The 21,670-nt window shown below is 34.1% G+C and overlaps 1 protein-coding gene across 1 annotated transcript in view; it reads right to left on the reverse strand.

The window, feature by feature from the left end:
* Positions 1 to 21,670, reverse strand: part of CHIC1 (cysteine rich hydrophobic domain 1) — an 86,600-nt gene that overhangs the window by 46,371 nt on the left and 18,559 nt on the right. The window contains exon 3 of the mRNA XM_045537525.1: positions 15,655 to 15,810. Coding sequence (XP_045393481.1) covers positions 15,655 to 15,810 — 156 coding nt within the window. The remainder of the gene's footprint in view (positions 1 to 15,654; positions 15,811 to 21,670) is intronic.

A 21,670-nucleotide genomic window follows, 5' to 3' on the forward strand; every position in this document is an offset into this window, starting at 1 on the left:
CTGAGATAACTTAGTCTTCAAATCAACAAAAGTGATCAAAGACAAAGAGAATCATTATATAATGGTGAAGGGTACAATTCAACAAGAAGACATAACAATTCTAAATATTTATGCACTTAACTCAGGTGCACCCAGATTCATAAAGCAAATCCTACTTGATCTAAACAAAATGATAAACAGCAACACCTGAATAGCTGGAGACTTCAACACTCATCTGACAGAACAGGACAGATCCTCCAAACAGAAAATAAACAAAGAAACAATGGACTTAAACAGAACTCTAGAAAAATGGGCCTGACTGACATTTACAGAACCCCAAACCACTGAATATACGTTTTTCTCATCAGCTCATGGGATATTCTCTAAGAATGACCATATCCTAGGCCACAAAGCATATCTCAAAAAATTAAAAAAAATAGAAATTATACCATGCATCTTCTCAGACCACAGTGGAATAAAATTAGAAATCAACTGCAACAGAAACTCTCATCTCTACACAAAGTCATGGAATCGAAACAACCTTCTGTTGAACAATTATTGTGTTAAGGAGGAAATAAAGATGGAAATCAAAAGATTCTTTAAATAAATGATAAAGGAGACATAAGTGATCAAAATCTGGGACACAGCTAAAGCAGTCCTGAGAGGAAAATTGATATCAATAAATGCCTACATCCAAAAGACAGAAAGATCACAAATACACAACCTAATGAATTGTCTCAAAGAACTTGAAATGGATGAGAAAACCGACCCCAAACTCAGCAGAAGAAAAGAAATAACAAAGATCAGAGCAGAACTAAATGAAATTGATAATAAAAAACTATACAGAAGATTAATAAAACAAAAAGTTGGTTCCTTGAAAAAATAAACAAAATTGACATGCCTCTAGCTAGATTAACGAGAAACAGAAAAGAACTCTAATAAGCTCCATCAGGAATGAAATAGGAGAAATTACAACTGATGCCACAGAAATACAAAATATCTGTTGGCCTATAAGAGACATAAAAGATTTCAAGAGTTTTGCAGGGCTTTGACTTGAAGGAATATATGAATGTGTTAGTTCATAGATCAAAAGCTGCTTCACCTCAGGAGGGCATCTTACCGGTCAGGAGCATTTCAATGGTGACACTATCTCAGACCTGAAGGCTGCTTGTGCCTGACGCCTCTGTAGGACAAGGCTCAGTGTGTGGTCACAGGTTGGGAACTGATCAAAGAATGCCCGCCTGACAGACACCTGCAGCTAGAGACCACTGGCCTAAGGGACAGTTCCTGCTTCACTCCTGACTACTTGTCTTAATCAACAAGAAACCAGATAAAGAAATATAGAGGCCTATGTTTTTATTTAGCCTTTCTGGTAAGTGACAGTTTTATCTTAGGACTTAGAAGTTTATCTTAGAAAAATTCTGTAACCATTTGCTCACATAGATAGAGTTAATTAAGGGATCTCTAGAAGCTTTTGGGGAGACTTTAAACCTAAATGAACTACCTGTTATTATGTAAATCTGTTACCACTGGCAACTGATTGCTGCACCAATAAATACTGATGTGGTACTTCACTCATGGCCTCACAGCTCACAGGACTGCTGGAGAACCCCCTGACTCCCCCATCTTTTAAACTATACTTTCATCTCTGTGTCTTCTTTTATTTATATATTCTCTATTTTCTATTATTTCCATATCCCTCGTGATGACTTCGGCCAAAGGGACCCAATTTTGCTCAGAGTGTAGCTAACTCCCTGCAAATATAATCTACGAATACTACAAAAATCTCTATGCACATAAACTAGAAAATGTGGAGGAAACAGACAAATTCTTAGAAACACACAGCCTCCCTAGGCTCAATCAGGAAGAAACAGAATTACTGAACAGACCAATATCAAATACTGAAATTGAAACAGTGCTAAAAAACCTTCCCAAAAAGTCCTGGACCAGATGGATTCACACCCGAATTTTACCAGAACTACAAAGAACTGGTGCCTATCCTGCAGAAATTTTTCCACAACATCGAGAAGGAAGGAATCCTCCCCAAAACATTTTGTGAAACCAACATAACCCTGATACCAAAACCAGGAAAGGACACAACAAAAACAGAAAACTACAAATCAACATCCCTTACAAATGGAGATGCAAAAAATCTCAACCAAATCCGAGCAAATCGAATTCAGGTGCTTATCAAAAATTAATCCATCACGACCAAGTGGGCTTCATCCCAGAGATGCAGGGATGGTTCAACATACACAAATCTATAAATGTAATTCACTGCATAAACAGAAGCAAAAATAAAAAGACCATATGATCCTCTCAATAGATGGAGAAAAAGCATTCGACAAAATTCAACACTCTTTTATGACAAGAATGCTTAAAAAAATAGGCATAGACGGGACATACCTAAAAATGATACAAGCCATACATGACAAACCCACGGCCAACATCATACTGAATGGAAAAAACTGAAAGCATTCCCACTTAGAACTGGAACCAGACAAAGTTGCCCCTTATAACTGCTTCTATTCAACATGTTGCTGGAAGTCCTAGCCAGAGAAAACAGACAAGAGAAGCAAATCAAGGGCATCTAAATGGGGGCAGAAGAGGTCAAACTATTGCTCTTCGCTGATGATATGATCTTATATCCAGAAAACCCCAAAGATTCTGCCATGAGACTACTAAAATTGATAAACAAATTCAGCAAAGTCTCAGGTTACAAAATCAATGTACAGAAATCAGCAGCATTCCTATATGCCAATAACAGTCAAACTGAGAACCAAATCAAAGACTCAATACCCTTCAGAATAGCAACAAAGAAAGTAAAATACCTAGGAATATATTTAACCAAGGAGGTAAAAGACCTGTACAGGGAGAACTATGAAACAATGAGGAAGGAAATAGCAGAGGATATAAACAGGTGGAAAACCATACCATGCTCATGGGTCGGTAGAATCAGCATTGTTAAAATGTCTATACTACCCAATGTGATCTACAGATTTAATGCAATCACTATTAAAACATCAATATCATTTTTCACAGAAGTAGAAAAAATAATTCTATGATTCTTATGGAACCAGAGAAGATCCCATATAGCAAAACCATCTTAAGCAAAAAGGAACAAATTGGGAGACATCAATTTACTAGACTTCTGGCTATACTGTAAGGCTATAGTAACTAAAACAGCATGGTACTGGCACAAGAACAGGGACATGGACCAAAGGAACAGAACTGAGAACCTATATATATAAAACCATCCTCATATAGCCATCTAATCTTTGGCAAAGCAGACAGAAACATACACTGGAGAAAGGAATCCTTATTCAATAAATAGTGCTGGGAAAATTGGATAGCCACATGTAGAAGACTAAAACAGAATCCACACCTTTCACCTCTCACAAAAATCAACTCACGGTGGATAACAGGTTTAAACCTAAGGCATGAAACTATAAGAATTCTAGAAGAAAATATTGGAAAAACTCTTATAGACATTGGCCTAGGCAAAGAATCTATGCAAGAGACCCCAAAGACTATCACAGCATCACAGCAACAACAAAAATAAATAAATGCAACCAGATCAAATTAAAAAGCTTCTGCAGAGCCAAGGAAACTATCACAAGAGCAAATAGACAACCTACAGAATGGGAGAAAATATTCGCGTATTACACATCCAATAAAGGGCTGATAACTAGAATCTATATAGAATTCATGAAGATCAGCAAGAAAAAATCAAATAACCCCATCAAAAAGTGAGCAAAGGACATGAACAGAAACTTTGCAAAAGAAGATAGACTAATGGCTATTGCACATATGAAAAGATGCTCAGTATCTCTAATCATCAGGGAAATGCAAATCAAAACCACAATGATATATCACTTATCTCCAGTGAGAATGACCTTTATCAAAAAGTCCCAAAACAATAAACATTGGTGTGGATGCAGAAAGATTTGAACACTCATACACTGCTGGTGGGACAGCAAACTAGTACAACCTCTGTGGAAAGCAATATGCAGATACCCGAAAGAGATACAAGTAGAACTATCATTTGATCCAGCAATCCCATTACTGGGCATCTAACCAAAAGAGCAAAAGACATTCTATATAAAAGACATCTGCACTCAAATGTTTATAGCATCACAGTTCACAATTGCAAAGATGTGGAAACAACCCAAGTGCCCATCAATACATGAGTGGATTAATAAAATGTAGTATATGTATACCATTGAGTTCTACTCACCCACAAAAAGAATGGTGATATAGTACCTCTTGTATTATCCTGGATAGAGCTGGAACCCATTCCACTAAGTGAAGTATTCCAAGAATGGAAAAACAAGCACCACATGTACTCACCTTCAAATTGGTATTAACTGTTCAACACTTAAGTGCACATATAGTAATAACATACATCAGGGGTCAGTCAGATGGGAGGGGGAAGGAGAGGATGGGTATATACACATCTAATTGGTGTGGTGTGCACTGTCTGGGAGATGGACACACTTGAAGCTCTGACTCGGGTAGGGCAAGGGTAATATACGTAACCTAAAGATTTGTACCCCCGTAATATGCTGAAATAAAAAAGTTAAAAATAAAAATTGTTATGACATACCTACCAATGTTAACATAAATAGTGCAAAAAAAGGAAACAGAAAATCTGAATAGACATGTAACAAACAAGTAAAGGGATTGAATAAGTAACTGAAAACCCACCAAGAAAAAAAAAATACCAAGACTAGATGGCTTCATTGGTAAATTCTCCCAAATATTTACAAAAGAATTAATAGGAATCCTTCTTAAATTCTTCTGCAAAACACCAGACAGAATGCTCCTTAACTTCCTAACTGAGGGTAAGGAAAATGAGGAGAGACATGGAACCATGGTGATGGTTGCATGGGTATTAAGGTGATGCCTTGCAGGTCATGAAAGAGTTCTTAAACTAGATAGTGGTGGTAGTAGCATAGCACTGGCAATGTACTTAAAGCCACTGAATTATATACTTTAAACTGCTTAAATGGCAAATTTTATGTCATGTACATTTTTCTGCAATAAAAATCATTATGCTCAGTCTCAAAAGCTAGCCATAAAAATACATACTGTATGGATGCTATACATGAAATGCCCCGAAGTGCAAACAGATCTGTTCGCCATTTGAATGTCTTCTTTTGAGAAATGTCTATTCAGATCTTTTGCCCATTTTTAAATGGATTATTTAATTTTTTCCTATTGAGTACTTCATATACTCTAGTATTAAGCCCTTGTCAGATGGGTAATTTTCAAATATTTTCTCCTATTGTATGGGTTGTCTCTTCACTTTGTTGATTATTTCCTTTGCTGTACAGAAGCTTTTTAACTTAATGTGATCTCATTTGTCTAATCTTGCTTTGGTTGCCCAACCAATGTCTTAAAGCCTTTCCCCAATGTTTTCTTTTAGCAGTTTCATAGTTTCAGGTTTTAGATTTCAGTCTTTAATCCATTTTGATTTGATTTTTGCATATGGTGAGAGATAAGTTGCTAGTTTCATTTTTCCATATATTGATATCCAGTTTTCCCAGCACCATTTATTGAAGAGACTGTCCTTTCCCCACTGTATGTTCTTGGTACCTTTGTTGAAGATAAGTTCACTACAGATGTGTGGATTTATTTCTGGGTTGTTTATTCTGTCCCATTGGTCTATGTGTCTCTTTTATGCCAGTACCATGCTGTTTTTGCTACTACAGGTCTATAGTACAATTTGAAGTCAGGTAATGTGATTCCTCCAGCTTTGTTCTTTTGCTCAGGAAGCTTTGGCTATTCTGTGCCTTTTGTGGTTCCTTAGAAATTTTAGGGTTATTTTTTCAATTTTGGTGAGGAATGCCATTGGTATTGTGATGGAGATTGTACTGAACCTGCAGACTGCTTTGGGTAGTAGGTATATTTTAACAATATTGATTTTTCTAATCTATGAGGATGGAATTTCTTTCCATTTCTTGGTGTCCTTTTCAATTTCTTTCATCAATGTTTTATAGTTTTCCTTATAGAGATCCTTCACTTTTTTGGTTAAGTTTATTCCTACGTATTTTTTTTTACTTGTAGGTATTATAAATGGGATTATTTTCTTGGTTTCTTTTTCAGATTGTTCAATGTTGGCATATAGAAATGCTACTCATTTTTGTATGTTGATTTTGTATCCTGCAACTTTATTCAAATTGTTTATCAGTTCTAATAGCTTTTTTGGTGGAGTTTTTAGGTTTCTTCAGATATAAGATCATATCATCTACAAACAAGGATAATTTGACTTCTTCCTTTCCAATTTGGTTGCCCAGGTACATAAAAATGCTCAACATCGTTAGTCATCAGAGAAATGCAAATTAAAACTGCAATGAGATACCATCTCACCACAGTTAAAATGGCTTTTTATAAAAAAAAACCTAGGCAATAATGAATGCTGATGAGGATGTGGAGAAAGGGAGACCCCTTGTACACTGTTGGTGGGAATGTAAAATAGTGCACACTATGGAGAACAATATGGAAGTTCCTCAAAAAACTAAAAATAGAACTACCATATGACCTAGCAATTCCACTGCTACGTATATATCCAAAAGAAGGGAATTCAGTATATTGAAAAGATATCCACACCTCCATGCTTATTGCAGCACTATTCATAATAGCCAATATTTGGAATTGACCTAATTGTTCATCTACGGATGAATGGATAAAGAAACTGTGGTACATATACAGAATGGAATATTATATAGCCACGTAAAAGAATGAAATCCTGCCATGTGCAACAACATGGATGGAACTTGAGAACATTACATTAAGTGAAATAAGCCAAGCATAGAAAGACAAACCTTGCATGTTCTCACTCACATGTGTGAGCTAAGTATTAAAAACAACTGATTTCCTGGAGACAAAGAATAGGATGATGGTTACCAGAGGCTGGGAAGTGTATCGGGTAGGCAGAGATAAAGTGAGGGTGGTTAATGGATACGAAACCATAGTCAGATAGAATGAAGAATATTTGATAGTACAGCAAAGTGACTATAATCAAGACTAAGTTAGGGTATACTTTAAAATAACTAAAACAGTAGAACTGGAATGTTCTTAACACAAAGAAATGATAAATGTCTGATGTGATGGATACCCCAATTACTCTGATTTGATTAAGTCACATTATATGCCTGTTTCAAAATTTCACATGTACTCTATAAAGATATATAACTATTTTGTACCCATAATAATAAAAAATGCAACTATAAGAGAGAAAGTAGATTAATGGTTTCTTTGGGCTGGGAAGATTAGGATGAAATGGGGAGTGACTACAAATGGTCATAAAGTTTCCTTTTAGAATGAAGAAAATGTTCTAAAATTACATCACAGTGGTGGTTGCATGACTCTATAAGTATATTAAAATTTAATAAATTGTCCTCTTAATATGAGTAAACTATGGTATCTAAATTATTTCTCAATAATGTATTTTAAAAAACTAGATGTATAACTCTCAAACTGAGAAAAGTATCAAGGTTGTCTCAATATCAACCATTGTACTTTTGCAAAGCAGAGAAAAGCCTACATACATTTAAGACGGTAAAACCTACTACAAATACAAAAAAACAAAGGAAGCAAATTTATCAGCTTTTAGTACTTACATGTCATAAACATCATCATTTTCTCATACATAGCTGTAACCAAATGACTCAAGTTCAATACAAATATTAAAAGGTTCAAAGATGATAAAGAAAAAATATGCTATGACCAAGTTATAATAAACTCTACACTAGCTTTCTGCATGCTATATTTGCTAAGAGCACAAAATGTATTTTGTGAAAAGCATGAATGAAAGGCCTAAATTATACAGAGATTACAGGTAATTTGCTTAACTCTTGGCAGGACTATTTATCTCTCACTGCATAAACTAACTTTCTTTTCCATATGGCATAATGTATGGATAGGGCTTTTGTTTCTTTTTTTAAATTTTTTTAAACTTTTAAAAAAATTTTATTATTATTTATTTATTTATTTTTGAGACAGAGTCTCACTCTGTTGCCCAGGTTAGAGTGCCGTGGCATCAGCCTAGCTCACAGCAACCTCAAACTCCTGGGCTCAAACAGTCCTCCTGCCTCAGCCTCCCGGGTAGCTAGGACCAGAGGCATGCGCCACCATGCCCGGTTAATTTTTTCTGTATATATTTTTAGTTGTCCATATAATTTCTTTCTATTTTTAGGAGAGATGGGGTCTCACTCTTGCTCAGGCTGGTCTCGAACTCCTGAGCTCAAACGATCCACCCGCCTCGGCCTCCCAGAGTGCTAGGATTACAGGCATGAGCCACCGCGTCTGGCCGGGGGCTTTTGTTTCTATCATATGTTTTTCTTCTTTTTATAACTGTATACAAAAACACAGAATCAAACAAGATGGTGAATTATAACCTCTATCTCCTAAAATAGTCCCTTCCCTCTGAATAGTCCTCCCAACTTAGTGAGTACTAAAGCAAAAAAAAAAATGGAAAGGTTAAAAGTAAATTCAAATTTAAAGGTGGCTGGCTGGGCGCGGTGGCTCATGCCTGTAATCCTAGCACTCTGAGAGGCCAAGGTGGGAGGATTGCTCGAAGGTCAGGAGTTCAAGACCAGCCTGAGCAAGAGTGAGACCCCGTCTCTACTAAAAATAGAAAGAAATGATCTAGACAGCTAAAAATATATATAGAAAAAAATTAGCCAGACATGGTGGCACATGCCTGTAGTCCCAGCTACTCGGGAGGCTGAGGCAGGAGGATTGCTTGAGCCCAGGAGTTTGAGGTTGCTGTGAACGTGACGCCATGGCACTCTAGCCTGGGCAACAGAGCAAGACTCTCTCTCAAAAACAAAAAAAATAAAATAAAAATAAAAAAATAAAATAAAGGTGGTGTCATGAGGCCTGAAAACTGATACAGTATCACAGTTTGTTTCAGTGGTAGATATAGATGTAAGAATAGTTAAATGAAAAGCCTCATTTCATGTATCATATAACTGTGAAATCATGCCAGAGCCAAGGGAGATGAGGTATCCACATCTACATTGCTTTTCTCTATCACCTAATTTGCTAAAGAAAATGTTGATGACACAGACTCAATATGAAACGATGGAAAAATATTCCACACAAATGGAAATCAAAAGAGAGCAGGTGTAGCCATTCTCATATCAGATAAAATTGACTTTAAACCAACAAAGGTAAAGAAAGTCAAAGAGGGTCATTATATAATGGTAAAGGGAGCAATTCAACAAGAAGATATAACAATCCAGAATATATACACACCTAAGCTCCCAGATACGTAAAGCAAATTTTACTAGAGCTAAGCAAAAATAAATAAATAAATAAATAAATAAATAAATAAATAAATAAATAAATATAAACCTCAAAAATAGCACCACTGTAATTGCCAGGGACATCAACACTCCACTGTCAGAGCTGGACAAATCATCAAAGCAGAAAATAAATAATGAAGCAATGAACTTAAACCAGACTCTAAATCAAATGGACCTAACAGACATTTACAGAACATTCTACCCCTAAACTACTGAATATACATTCTTCTCAGCAGCACATGGGATATTCTTCAAGACTGATCATGTCTTCGGCAAAAAAATCAGATCTCACCAATTCAAAAAAATCGAAATTATACCATGTATCTTCTCAGACCTCATTGGAATAAAACTAGAAATCAATCAAAAGAGAAACACTAAAGCCTACACAAAGTTGTAGATGTTAAACAACCTGCTGCTGAAGGATTATTGGGTCAAGAATGAAATTAAGATGGAAATAAAAAGATTCTCTGAGTTGAGAGACAAAGGGGACACAAGCTATCAAAATCTATGGGACTCAGCAAAAGCATTCCTCAGGGCAAAATTCATAGCCTTAAATGCCTACATCAAAAAGAAAGATCACAAATTAACAATCTAGTGACACATCTCAAGTAACTAGAAAAGGAAGAGCAACCCCAACCCAAAGCCAGCAGAAGAAAAGAAAGAACTAAGGTCAGACCAAAACTAAATGAAACGGAAGACAAAAAAATAATACAAAGGATCAATGAAACAAAAAGTTGGTTCTTTGAAAACATAAACATAATTGACAGACCTCTTGCCAGATTAGGCAGGAATAGAAGAGAAAGGACCCAAATAACTGCAATCAGGAATGAAAAAGACATTATAACTGATACCACAGAAATACAAAATATCATTCATGAATACTATGAAAATCTCTACACACATAAACTTTAAAATGTAAAGGAAATGGACAAATTTCTGGAAACATACAACCTCCCAAACCTCAATCAGGAAGAAACAGAATTCCTGAATAGATGAATGATGAGCAGTGAGATCAAGGCAGTAATAAAAAACCTCCCACAACAACAAAAAAGCCCCGGATCAGATGGATTCACAGATAAATTTTACCAGACCTACAAAGAAGAGCTGGTACCCATGCTACAGAAATTATTCTATAAAATTAAGAAGGAGAGAATTCTCCCCAACTCATTCTACAAAGCCAGTATCACCTTAATACCAAAGCCAAGAAAAGACACAACAACAAAAACAAAAAAGAAAACTACAGAGCAATATCATTTATGTATACAGATGCAAAAATCCTCAATAAAATACTAGCAAACTGAATTCAACAGCATATCAAAAAAAAAATCCACCATGACTAAGCAGGCTTCATACCTTGGATACAAGTATGGTTCAACATATGAAAATCAATAAATGTGATTCACCACATAAACAGAAGCAAAAGACCACATGATCATCTCAATAGATGCAGAAAAAGCATTCCACAAAATCCAGCACCCTTTCATGACAAAAACCTTCAACAAACTAGGCATAGAAGGAACATATCTCAAAATTTAAAAAGTCATATATGACAAACCCACAGCCAACATCATGCTGAATGGGGAAAAGTTGAAAACATTCCCCTTAAAACTAGGACAAGATAAGCATGCCCACTGTCATCACTTCTATTCAATAGCGTGCTGGAAGTCCTAGCCAAAGTGATCAAGCAAGAGAAAGAAATAAAGAGTATCCAAATAGGGAAAAACGAGGTCAAGCTATTGCTTTGCACTGACAATATGATCTTGTATTTAGAAAATCCTAAAGACTCCACCAAGAAACTCCTGGAATTGATAAATACAGCAAAGACTCAGGTTACAAAATCAATGTACATAAATCAGTAGCATTTCTGTATACCAATAACAGTCAAACTGAGAGTCAAATCAAAGATTCAATACTATTCACAACACTTACAAATAAAATAAAATATCTAGGAATATACTTAACCATGAAGGTGAAAGATCTCTAAAGCAGAACTATGAAATGCTTTGGAAAGAAAGAAATTGTAGAGGATACAAACACATGGAAAAACATACCATGCTCATGGATTGGTAGAATCAATATTGTTAAACTGTCCATACTACCTAATGTAATCTACAGATTCAATGCATTCAATATCAAAATATCAACACCATACTTCAGAGATCTAGAAAAAATAATTCTACACTTCATTTGGAACCAGAAAAGATCCTGAATAGCCAAAGCAATCTTAAGCAAAAAGAACAAATTTGGAGGCATCACATTACCAGACTTCAAACTATACTACAAGGCTATAGTAACCAAAACAGCATGGTATTGGTACAATAAATAAAGACACAGAGCAATGGAATAGAAGAGAGAACCCAGATATAAAACCATGTACTTACAACCAACTGATCTTTGACAAAGCAGACAACACACTGAGGAAGAGAAGCCCCATTCAATAAACGGTGCTGGGAAAATTGGATAGCCACATGCAGAAGAATGAAACAGGAGCCCTATCTCTTACCACTTAAAAAAATTAATTCAAGATAGATAAAAGACTTAGATGTAAGACATGAAACCATTAGAATTCTAGAAGAAAATGTAGAAAAAACTCTTATAGGTATCAGCCTAGGGAAAGAATTTATGACAAAGACCCCAATGGCAATTACAGCAACAACAAAAATAAATAAAGGGGATTTGATTAAACTAAAAACCTTCTGCACAGCTAATCAACAGAGCAAATAGACAATCTACAGAATGGGAGAAAATATTCACAAACTATATATCTGATAGAGGGCCAATATGCCGAATCTACAAAGAATTCAAGCAAGTCAGCAAGAAAAAAAAAAAAACTACCCCATTAACAAGTGGGCAAAAGACATGAACAGAAACTTTTCAAAAGAAGATGACAAATGGCCAGCAAACATATGAAAAAATGTTCAGTGTCACTAATCATCAGGGAAATGCAAATTAAAACAATTAGCTATCACCTTACCCCAGTTAGAATGGCTTTTATTAAAAATTTTGAAAACAATATATGCTGGCATGGATGCAGAGAGAAAGGAATGCTTCTACACTGTTGGTGGGACTGCAAATTAGTATAACCTTTTTGGAAAACAGTATGGAGATTCTTCAAAGAACTAAAAGTAGAACTATCATTCAATTCAGCAATCCCACTACTGGGTATCTACCCAAAGGAAAAGAAATCTTTTTATCACAAAGACACCTGCACTCAAATGTTTACTGCAGCATAATTAACAATTGCAAAGATGAGGAATCAACCTAAGTGCCCATCAATTCATAAGTGGATTAATAAAATGTGGTATATGTACACCAAGGAGTACTACTCAGCCATAAAAAGGACAAATTAATGTCTTTTGCAATAGTTTGGATGTAAGTAGAAACCATTATAATAATCAAAGTATCTAGTGAATGGAAAAACAAATACTACATGTACTTACTATTAAATTGGAACCAATCGATGAGCACACATGTGCAAAGAGGGAAGTAAAATTCAGTGGAAATCATGCAGTGGGAGGGGGAAAGGGGGAGGGGTAAGAACCTACCTAACAGGTATAATGAACACTATTTGGTTGACGGGCACACTTATAGCCATGACTCAAACATTACAAAAGTGATCCATGTAACCAAAAACATTTGTACTCTCTTAATATTTTGAAATTAAAAAAGAAAAAGTCCATGAATTATACTGGTTAATAATATAGTTCATAAGGCAGACTGTTTACATAGACGTTCTTTCCTTAGAAACATTTTATAATCATTGGTTCACATAGCAACTTTTTGACGTAGGACAGAGTAATCCTATTATTTCCATTGTATTTTGTGGCTAAACAGAGACATGACTTCTATAAAGCTAGGTACTCAGTTAGAGATGGCTAGAGAAGGATGGCAAACCCTATCCCACAGGCCACATCTGGCCTACTATCTGTTTTTGTAAATAAAGTTTTATGAGGACACAGGAATGCTCACTCATGTATTATTTATAGCTGTTTACATGCCATAATGGCACAGGTATGTAGTTGCAACAGAGACCTCTGGCCCATAAAGCCTAAAATATTTACTATCTGGTTCTCTACGAAAAAGTTTTCCAAACCCTGCTAGAGAATTAAAACCCAGTGGGCCAACTAGTTATCATATCACTTATCCTAATGTTTCTTATCTCAGGAAATTTGATGAAAGATATATGATGTAGTCAAGGGAATACAGTGTTAGAGACAAAAACGAAACAAAACAAAGCAAGGATTATTTTTCTGCTTGTGCTATTTGCTGTGTGACCCTAAGAAAGTTACTTCACCTCTCTGGATCTCAGTTTCTACACCTGTAAAATAAGGGATTTAGGCTTTATGAATGTTAATCATCCTTCCAATTAAACTATTATAGTCTATACAACTTATTTTACAAATTATGAAGCAGTAGTGAAGGCATAAAATTCTTAAATTATTTTATTTTATTTTCTATTTCTCCATGTAGACAAAAAAGCTATGAGGTACTTAAATCTCTTCATCATCAAAACCTCTTTAAAAGTAAGTAATATTATCCCAATTTTCTAGGTGAGGAGACTGAGGCTCTAGAAAGGACAGTGTTTTGAACAAGGTAATCAGCATGTACTTAATGTTTCATTGTCTAGTAGAGTGTTGACCACATGACATATACAAAATCAGAGGCTGTGAACTACAATGCCTAATAGAGCAAGGCAGGTTCTGTGGTGAACCAGAGACTATCCTATTTAAAAGGAGCAGCTGCCACTCAGCTAGAGCTGACTGCTGAAATATAGGCATGTAAGTGTAGTATGGCCAGATCTTTAGATTTTACGAGGCCAGATATCCCAAATTTTATTTTAAATATTCCGATTTTTAAATGTTGGTAATTGATTCAAATGTTTAACAACAGGGTGGGCTGCATTTGGCTCATGGATGACAGTTTGCAAATCTATATTAATTAAGCTTTTTAAATCGATAGATTAGGGAATTTGAACACACATATAACTCAACTTCAGTATGAACTCTTAATTATCCAAAGTAATGAAGAATAGGGAGAGATCACAGCATCCATGTTATCCTATCTTCCACTGAATGTTCCATTAGAAGCGTTCATAGTGAAACCAAATGATCAAAAAAAACCTGGTTTCCTTATTTCAGGCCCTCTTGTGGAAGTATTTACAAATAGGCAAAACATAAATAGGACATCAGAAAAAAAGATAGATAATGGATAACATTAAAACCAAAAAATCTCTTCTTAAGTAATTGAGATTGGGTATATTTATATGATGGGAAATCCAAATCATGATTAATTCACATTGAAGCTTTTAAAATAATGGAGATAGGTAGGAGTTATAGATTATAACTTTTAAAAGTAAGATATAACAGTTAAGAAAAGGAACTTATGCTGTCAGCTTTCTTTTTTACTAATAGAAAGCCATATGAAAATATTGTACATGCTTTGACAAACAATAAACTAAGCTGTATTTAAAGTAAAGCTCTAACCAACTAGTGGTTATCAAGGGAATCAAGAAAATGCTTAACTTTTCCATTAAAAAGTCATAGGCACTATTTTATTATTTGTCTTTTTCAAATAGACATTAAAGAAGATAGGAAAAAGATGGAGAGGAAAAATAATAATGAGTACTTTTTGGGAATATTTCTGGCCTTAAAGAAACTACTGTGCCACCAATTATTCCACAAGGTGCTATAATTTTCAATCTGATTTAGTGGGCTAAATATTACTTAAAAATTTAAATGAAATCATTAATATGGTACTAGGAAAAAACTTCAGGAAAAATGAATTAATTTTCCTCATTGGCTTTAATTAAAATTTTTAAAAGATATCTTCCCACTGGGGAAAAGAATTTCAAAAACTAAAATGAAGTTTTAAAGAAGATAAGATTAAGATAGTAGTCTTAAATCCATGGCATAACTAGTAATATTATGTTAGAATGTTACTGTAACATGTTCAAAACTAAGGATTTTCCCCCAAAATTTGTAGGTTATTTTCACTTCTGCTTTTCTTCAGATCAGAAGAAGCTCTCCCATATACCCGTAACTTGGAAATAACTTAAGTCATGGCTTCAGGTTTTATAAAAAGAGTAAGTAGCCTACCTGCATTTATAATTACTTAAGTACTTCACTTAGATTGCATTTATTTAAAATGATGGGAACCCACAGTAAGTGATAAAGTATTGATAAAGGTTGGACAAATAACTTGATCTCTCTGTTCCTGAGTTTCCTTAACTCTAAAAAAAGGGTAAAATTGTCATGAGAATTAAATAAACCATGTAAAGTACTTGGAAAGAGTCCTTGGTGCATAGTAAGTGTTCCATAAATGTTAGCTCTTATTATTATTATACAATAAAATGATTACTCACTCTTTTGTTGAGACATATAACAGGCCACAGGCTGCAACCCAGTGTGCAACAGCAGCAGAGACAACCACACAGCAGCCATTTCACATTGACTGGGAGAGACTTTTTCAAACATGCATTCACACGGCCCATGCTGGTCTTAAATTCTTCTGGAGCCACCTACAACAGGGCATAATCTTTAACAGTTTGTGGACAGCTTTCCACTATTTATCTCTAAACCTAAGAAAAATGTTAGTTTTATTTCAAACACTTTAAGGACTTAAAAATGTCATATATATATATATATATATATATATATATATATATTCCTCACAAATATACATCACATATTCTTGGATGACACTGCAAAGCAAAACCATATAATTTCATGTTCACAGAACTTAGGCAGATGTTCAAAAACTTCTGAAATGACCAACAATAAAATGGCAGCGATAAAACTGATGGTAAAGGATACCTGTTTAGTAGTTTTCTTACCAAATATTCTCATTATCAAGGCAATATTATTTATAGTCTCCAGTCACTCTAAAAGTTGAGTAAGACTAGAAGCATAATATAATAAAAACTCAAATACTACTAGAGAATATGAAATTAAAATTAGATCTTGGCAATATTCCTAGACTACTTTTTAAAAGGCAACTCTCAAACCTTTTTTCCTTGGCAAATCTGCAAAATAACAATTTTAACACTTGGCATTGTTTGCAGGAAAAAGTTACACTAACAAAAGACAATGCCTAGTGATTACACTCAAAATGGCTTGTTAATATTCAGTATAAATATACTCATAATTGCTGTAAAGTTTGAAAGCTGAAAGCCCTAAATACACAGATTTAATATTTCTAGTTACTACTTCCATTCCTGGAAGTGGCTGCTTTTGCCTCTCTGTAAACAATGACAAAGTCAGTTCAAAGGCATGAGCATGACTGGCATAATTAGATTTACACCAAAATTTGCTTGAAGGTTATACAATTCAAAGGCATACTAAAAATAGTTTGCTTTCAGTGAAATCCCATTTCTGGATAACAGAAATGATTCCCTTTCATTTACAAGGCCATCAGAATGTAAAATTTATGGGAAAAATTTCAGCGTCTGGCTGTAAAAGGAAAAATTATGAAACTGTTAGGAAAAGTAAGCTGCTGTAACATGAAAACCTCATTAGCACATTAGAGATAAAAAATATAGAGCCTTACTACTCTTCCAAATGAAAATTGTACTAATCAATTTATTACATTATTGTCTTTTAATAGAGATGTCTTATAATCAAAACTACAAAACATATACCTATTAGCAGATGTTATAAAGATACAAGACCACAGAATTCAGCCCAATCATGATTAAAACATTGAATAAATAAGCTTTATTAGAATTGCTCATGTCCCCAATAAGGTTAATTGCTTAGCCCAGGAATTGGGTTTTCTTCCTAATACGTTAACCAACAAGAGTTGTGAAATTATGAGTTTCAAAAATTTGTTTACATGGGGCAAGTAAACTAATTTCATTCTCCATCTAGATTGTCAGCAACATGATGTAAAGACAATCACTGTGTACAAAGAATTCCAATTAAATGACAAAATTTTTGAGGTAAGTATGAAAATAAATTCAGAGAATCATGCCTTATTAAATACAGAAAACACCAACAAGCTAAGGACATTAGACAATAAATCAAGAGATCTAGATTATAGTTATTTATTGCTATGAAAAATCCCAGGCAAAATCATTTAATTTTTCTGAGTGTAAGTTTCCCATCTATAAAATGAGAATAATAATCTTTGTTTTATATACCTCACAGGGAATGGAAATTAAACCTTGGAAAGAACCTCCTGACTGGAATGCTTTGAAAAAGGAAGTCTATGAACCATGTCTCTAAGATTTGGAGAAAGAAAAGAAAAGCTCTTTTGCATGAAGCCTCAGCTGAAGGCAAGGGGTTTAATCAGGTAACACTTAATACTACTCCACAGTTTGGCTATACATTATATTATAAACAAAAGGATAATCTGCTACATTTTGAATGCAGATTCAACACTCTTCAGTTCTTCAATTCTTCAGTGAAAAAGACCAAGATGTTCTTTCTAAAAACAAGGTACAAAGTTACTATCTTAAGATTTACTGTAATATTCAAGTCCTTTTTTTCCTAGGGAATCACTGAGCAACCAAACAGAAATTAAAATAAGGAAAAAATGTATATATTTAGCTCTAATCTGTAATATTACCTTACTATCACCTCTCTTTAAATTGTATACCCAGAATCATTAACACATTTTTAAAATATGGCAAATTTTTATATAAACTCATGCATATCATAAAATTGTCAAATCTGTCCATTTACAATTTTAACTGCGTGTAATTTTAATTTAAATTTTTTATTTAAAAGTAAGCACAAAAAATAAAAGTAAGCACAGCACAGATGTAAAAATAAAAGTAAAGGGTGAGGCTAAATGCAGAAATGAGTCAGTTCAAAAGAAAAAAAATATGTTTATAAGGAGCCTCAGAAAAGAAAGCTTCACTTCTATTAGGGATGAATAGTGTTCGAAGTCTGAGGGAGACTAAATCTAGAGAATAAAAGGAAAGAGGGGAAATGAAAACTGGCTTTTTATTTAAAACATGCTGAATAAAATAAATTGTATACTAAGGTACATAAAATTGTTTATAAAATTTGTCTTTTAGTATACACTTCTGGAAATGAAAACAAAAACATTACTAAAATGTGACAATTTTCCTTCTCTACCAACACTTTCCACTTTTAATACATAAGTTTTAGTTTGTACTCTCTTACCTCAAATTAAAAATTAAAATATTCAAGTTATTAAAAATAAGAATTCAAATTTTTGAAGTTATAAGACAATATATTGAAAAGAAAAACTTTTACTAGAATTTCAAACAACAAACTAAAATCTGCATTTTGACTTTAAAAGGAGGCCAGGATTGACTGTTAAAGAAATCTGTATTTGAATAACAGTAAGTCATAAAACAGAGATAAAAACATAGGAAATGAGAATTGGCTAACTCCCAATTTTAAACAATGTGAAAGAAATGCTTAGTTAACTGTGTAGAATCAGAGTTAATAACATTTTACTTATTTACTTCCGTATAATTGAGTATCTCTAGTAATGAAGGTTAGATGGAAGCCCCTTACTTTCTAGCCGAACGGTAGGTTGTAAAGAAACATTTCATTCTCTTTTACTCTTTTGGAAAGAAAAAAGAAAACCACATCATAAAGGTGGGGGAAAGGGTCATAATATTTTATAACAGGATGCAGGAAACTTTGCAAACAGAAGAAAATCTAAGCAAACCCCAGCAGGACTGATTTCCCTCCTTCAATAGTGGGGAACATAACCCTTTCAATCACTTGTCATATTGGATCACAATAGTGAAGATCAATTTTTATAGCTTACGATTCCCAACACTGCACATTAATCTCCCCTTAACACCATTTAATTGTTTCAAGCTGAGGGCTGAGGGCTGGAAGCTTTAATTTCATTTCTAAAGTTCTGTGGTTCTTTCATTTTCTAGTCACCAGAATATGTGTGTCTACACCTGCTTGATATGTCCTGTCACGACAGGAGGACTTATCTTTAGTGAAACAGAGAAAACAATCTTTTCTAAATGTAAGAAGCAAAAAAATTAATATTGAGCCGCACAGAGCCTGTCAAAATGGCTTTTTGGGTTTACAGACTTTACTCTGCAATTTTGTTCAGCTCAGGCAGGCATAAAAGCTACTTAGGATCTCATTCATACTGGATAGCTAGTTTTGTAAAAGGCATACTTTTTCTACTTTAGCAATTACATTTATTTATTTTTAAACATTTTTAACACAAGGGCTGTAAAGTCTGGAATTCAGACCTTTTTTCCTTTTAATTCTTTTTCAGATTCTGTAAATTCTTTTTGCCTCTTTCCCCCAGTTATCAGAGAAGCATTTTGATAATCCAAAGGAAGCTACACAAATGAAAGTGCCTACTGGAGAAAAATCATCTCATTAAAGAGAAAATGAATAAAACTAATGTTACCATCATGTGACTTTCAAAAATCAGACCTTCAGAATATTCCTTTTAGAGTTTTTCTCATCAACAAACACACACTAAAAAAAAAATCACAGTATCATTTAAGCCTTATCTAACACATGAGACATTTTGTATACTATAGATAATGTACACTGAATAGATATCCATGCATCATTATGATATGTGCTACAAAAACAGTCACTTGGAAAGAACAGATATCTTCAAGAACAGCTCATATCCAGATCACTTAGGTTGTGTGAATGCAAATCAAAAGCCGCTTACCATTCTTACTCCTCTAGTTTAAAAAAGTATACTATATTTTGGGCCAGTGGAATTTTTAGTTTCAGATGGCTTGGAAATAAATGAGGTGTGAAAAGATATTCTGAAGATTCCTTGAGCACATAAAATTGTCCAGTTTCAAAAATGGTTAATTCTTATACCTGGGAGCTCCATTCACTGACATACATTTTAGGATATGCATTTTCTAGAATTTCTTGGACCCGTAATTCAAACTTTTTAAAAACTAAGTCAATATTAAAGCTGGATATAACTGCCCAGACAACACATGCAGCAGCATCAAGGGAAACATGAAGAATAAGTTTTCCATTGTAGCTCTGGTAATTCACATTCTTTTTAATTTTAACATTGAATTTATCATCTTTCTACAAATATGTTATTACTCAAGAGATATTACCACAGCTATTTCATTCATTTGGAGAAAACAAATGAATGCTTAATTTATATAAAACAAATCTAAGTCTAGGCTGCTGCTTCAATTGATGAATTATTCTAAATGATTAGGATAGGAAAGGATAACACACTAAAGAGTGAGGCCAAAACATCACACCAAAGGGTTCTCTGTGTCCTAAAAAGTAAAATTGCCACAAATTTTCAAGGGTTAACTTAGCCAGGGACTATGATCATCTGCTTTTTTTTTAATCTATGGAAGGATTTGCTATTATACCTCAGGAGAGATAGAAAAGGTCAACAGTCAATAAGGACAAATTAGTGGTGGGATCAGAGAAAACACCATTATTTAGATAAAGTAGTGAAAGCAATTAAAAATTGAAAGCCAGTGAGTAAACTGGAAAAACAATCAGGGTGAAACTGGGATACACTGATGAAGAATGGACAATAGCAACCACAAACTAACACTGGGAAGCTAATAAGTACCTAACAATACACTAGCAATTTTATATATGCTCTCTCATTTAATCCTTAAAATAAGAAGTGAGGTAACTATCAGCATTATCTCTATTTTTTACATAAGAACTGAGGCTCAGAAAAGTGGCATGCCCAAGGCCACACAGCCAGTAAGTGACACAACCCGGATTTCAACCCAGATCTGACTGTAAAGCTTGTTTAACTATTCTGTCTCAAGCTAGCTCTGATTTTTCTGGGGGGAAATGAAGCAAATAAAGCACAACATAACTTTCAAGGTTAAATTAAATAGAATTTCTTATGATTTCACAGATACTCCTTTGAAAAAAGAAACAGGTCTGCTGTTTTTCTCTACCTACCGCAGGAAGCTGTGATGAAGATTGTAATTAGGCCAAAAGTGAGGAAACTAAACAGCTGGAAAATGCATCATGACAAAAAGAAGCCAGTATCAGTAGAAGCATCTTAGCCCATTCTCAAAGAGTTTAGAACAAGAGAGAACAAATTAAAACTAAACGAAGGGTCAAAAATGATAACAATACTAAAAGATATTCAGACAAATGCCTCATCCTCACCCTTGCCTCCATCCATCTCACTCCCCTTCTCCCATCACAGGTAATCATTTATTAGTTTCATGTATATCTTTCTAGAATTCCTTTATTCAAAAATACAATTATTAATGTGCTTATTTCTCCCATTTCTTATAATACTATATGTAGTGATTTGTACCTGGCTTTTCTCACTAATATGAGAAAAATTCACACTAAAATATTACAAAAGCCCTTTCAAAATGGAATAATTTGAAAATACACCCAAAATCTATACTAACAAATAACATTATTCTAGTACTAAGATTAAACAGAATG

This window comes from Lemur catta, chromosome X (assembly GCF_020740605.2).
Source record: "Lemur catta isolate mLemCat1 chromosome X, mLemCat1.pri, whole genome shotgun sequence".
Taxonomy (NCBI): Eukaryota; Metazoa; Chordata; class Mammalia; order Primates; family Lemuridae; genus Lemur; species Lemur catta.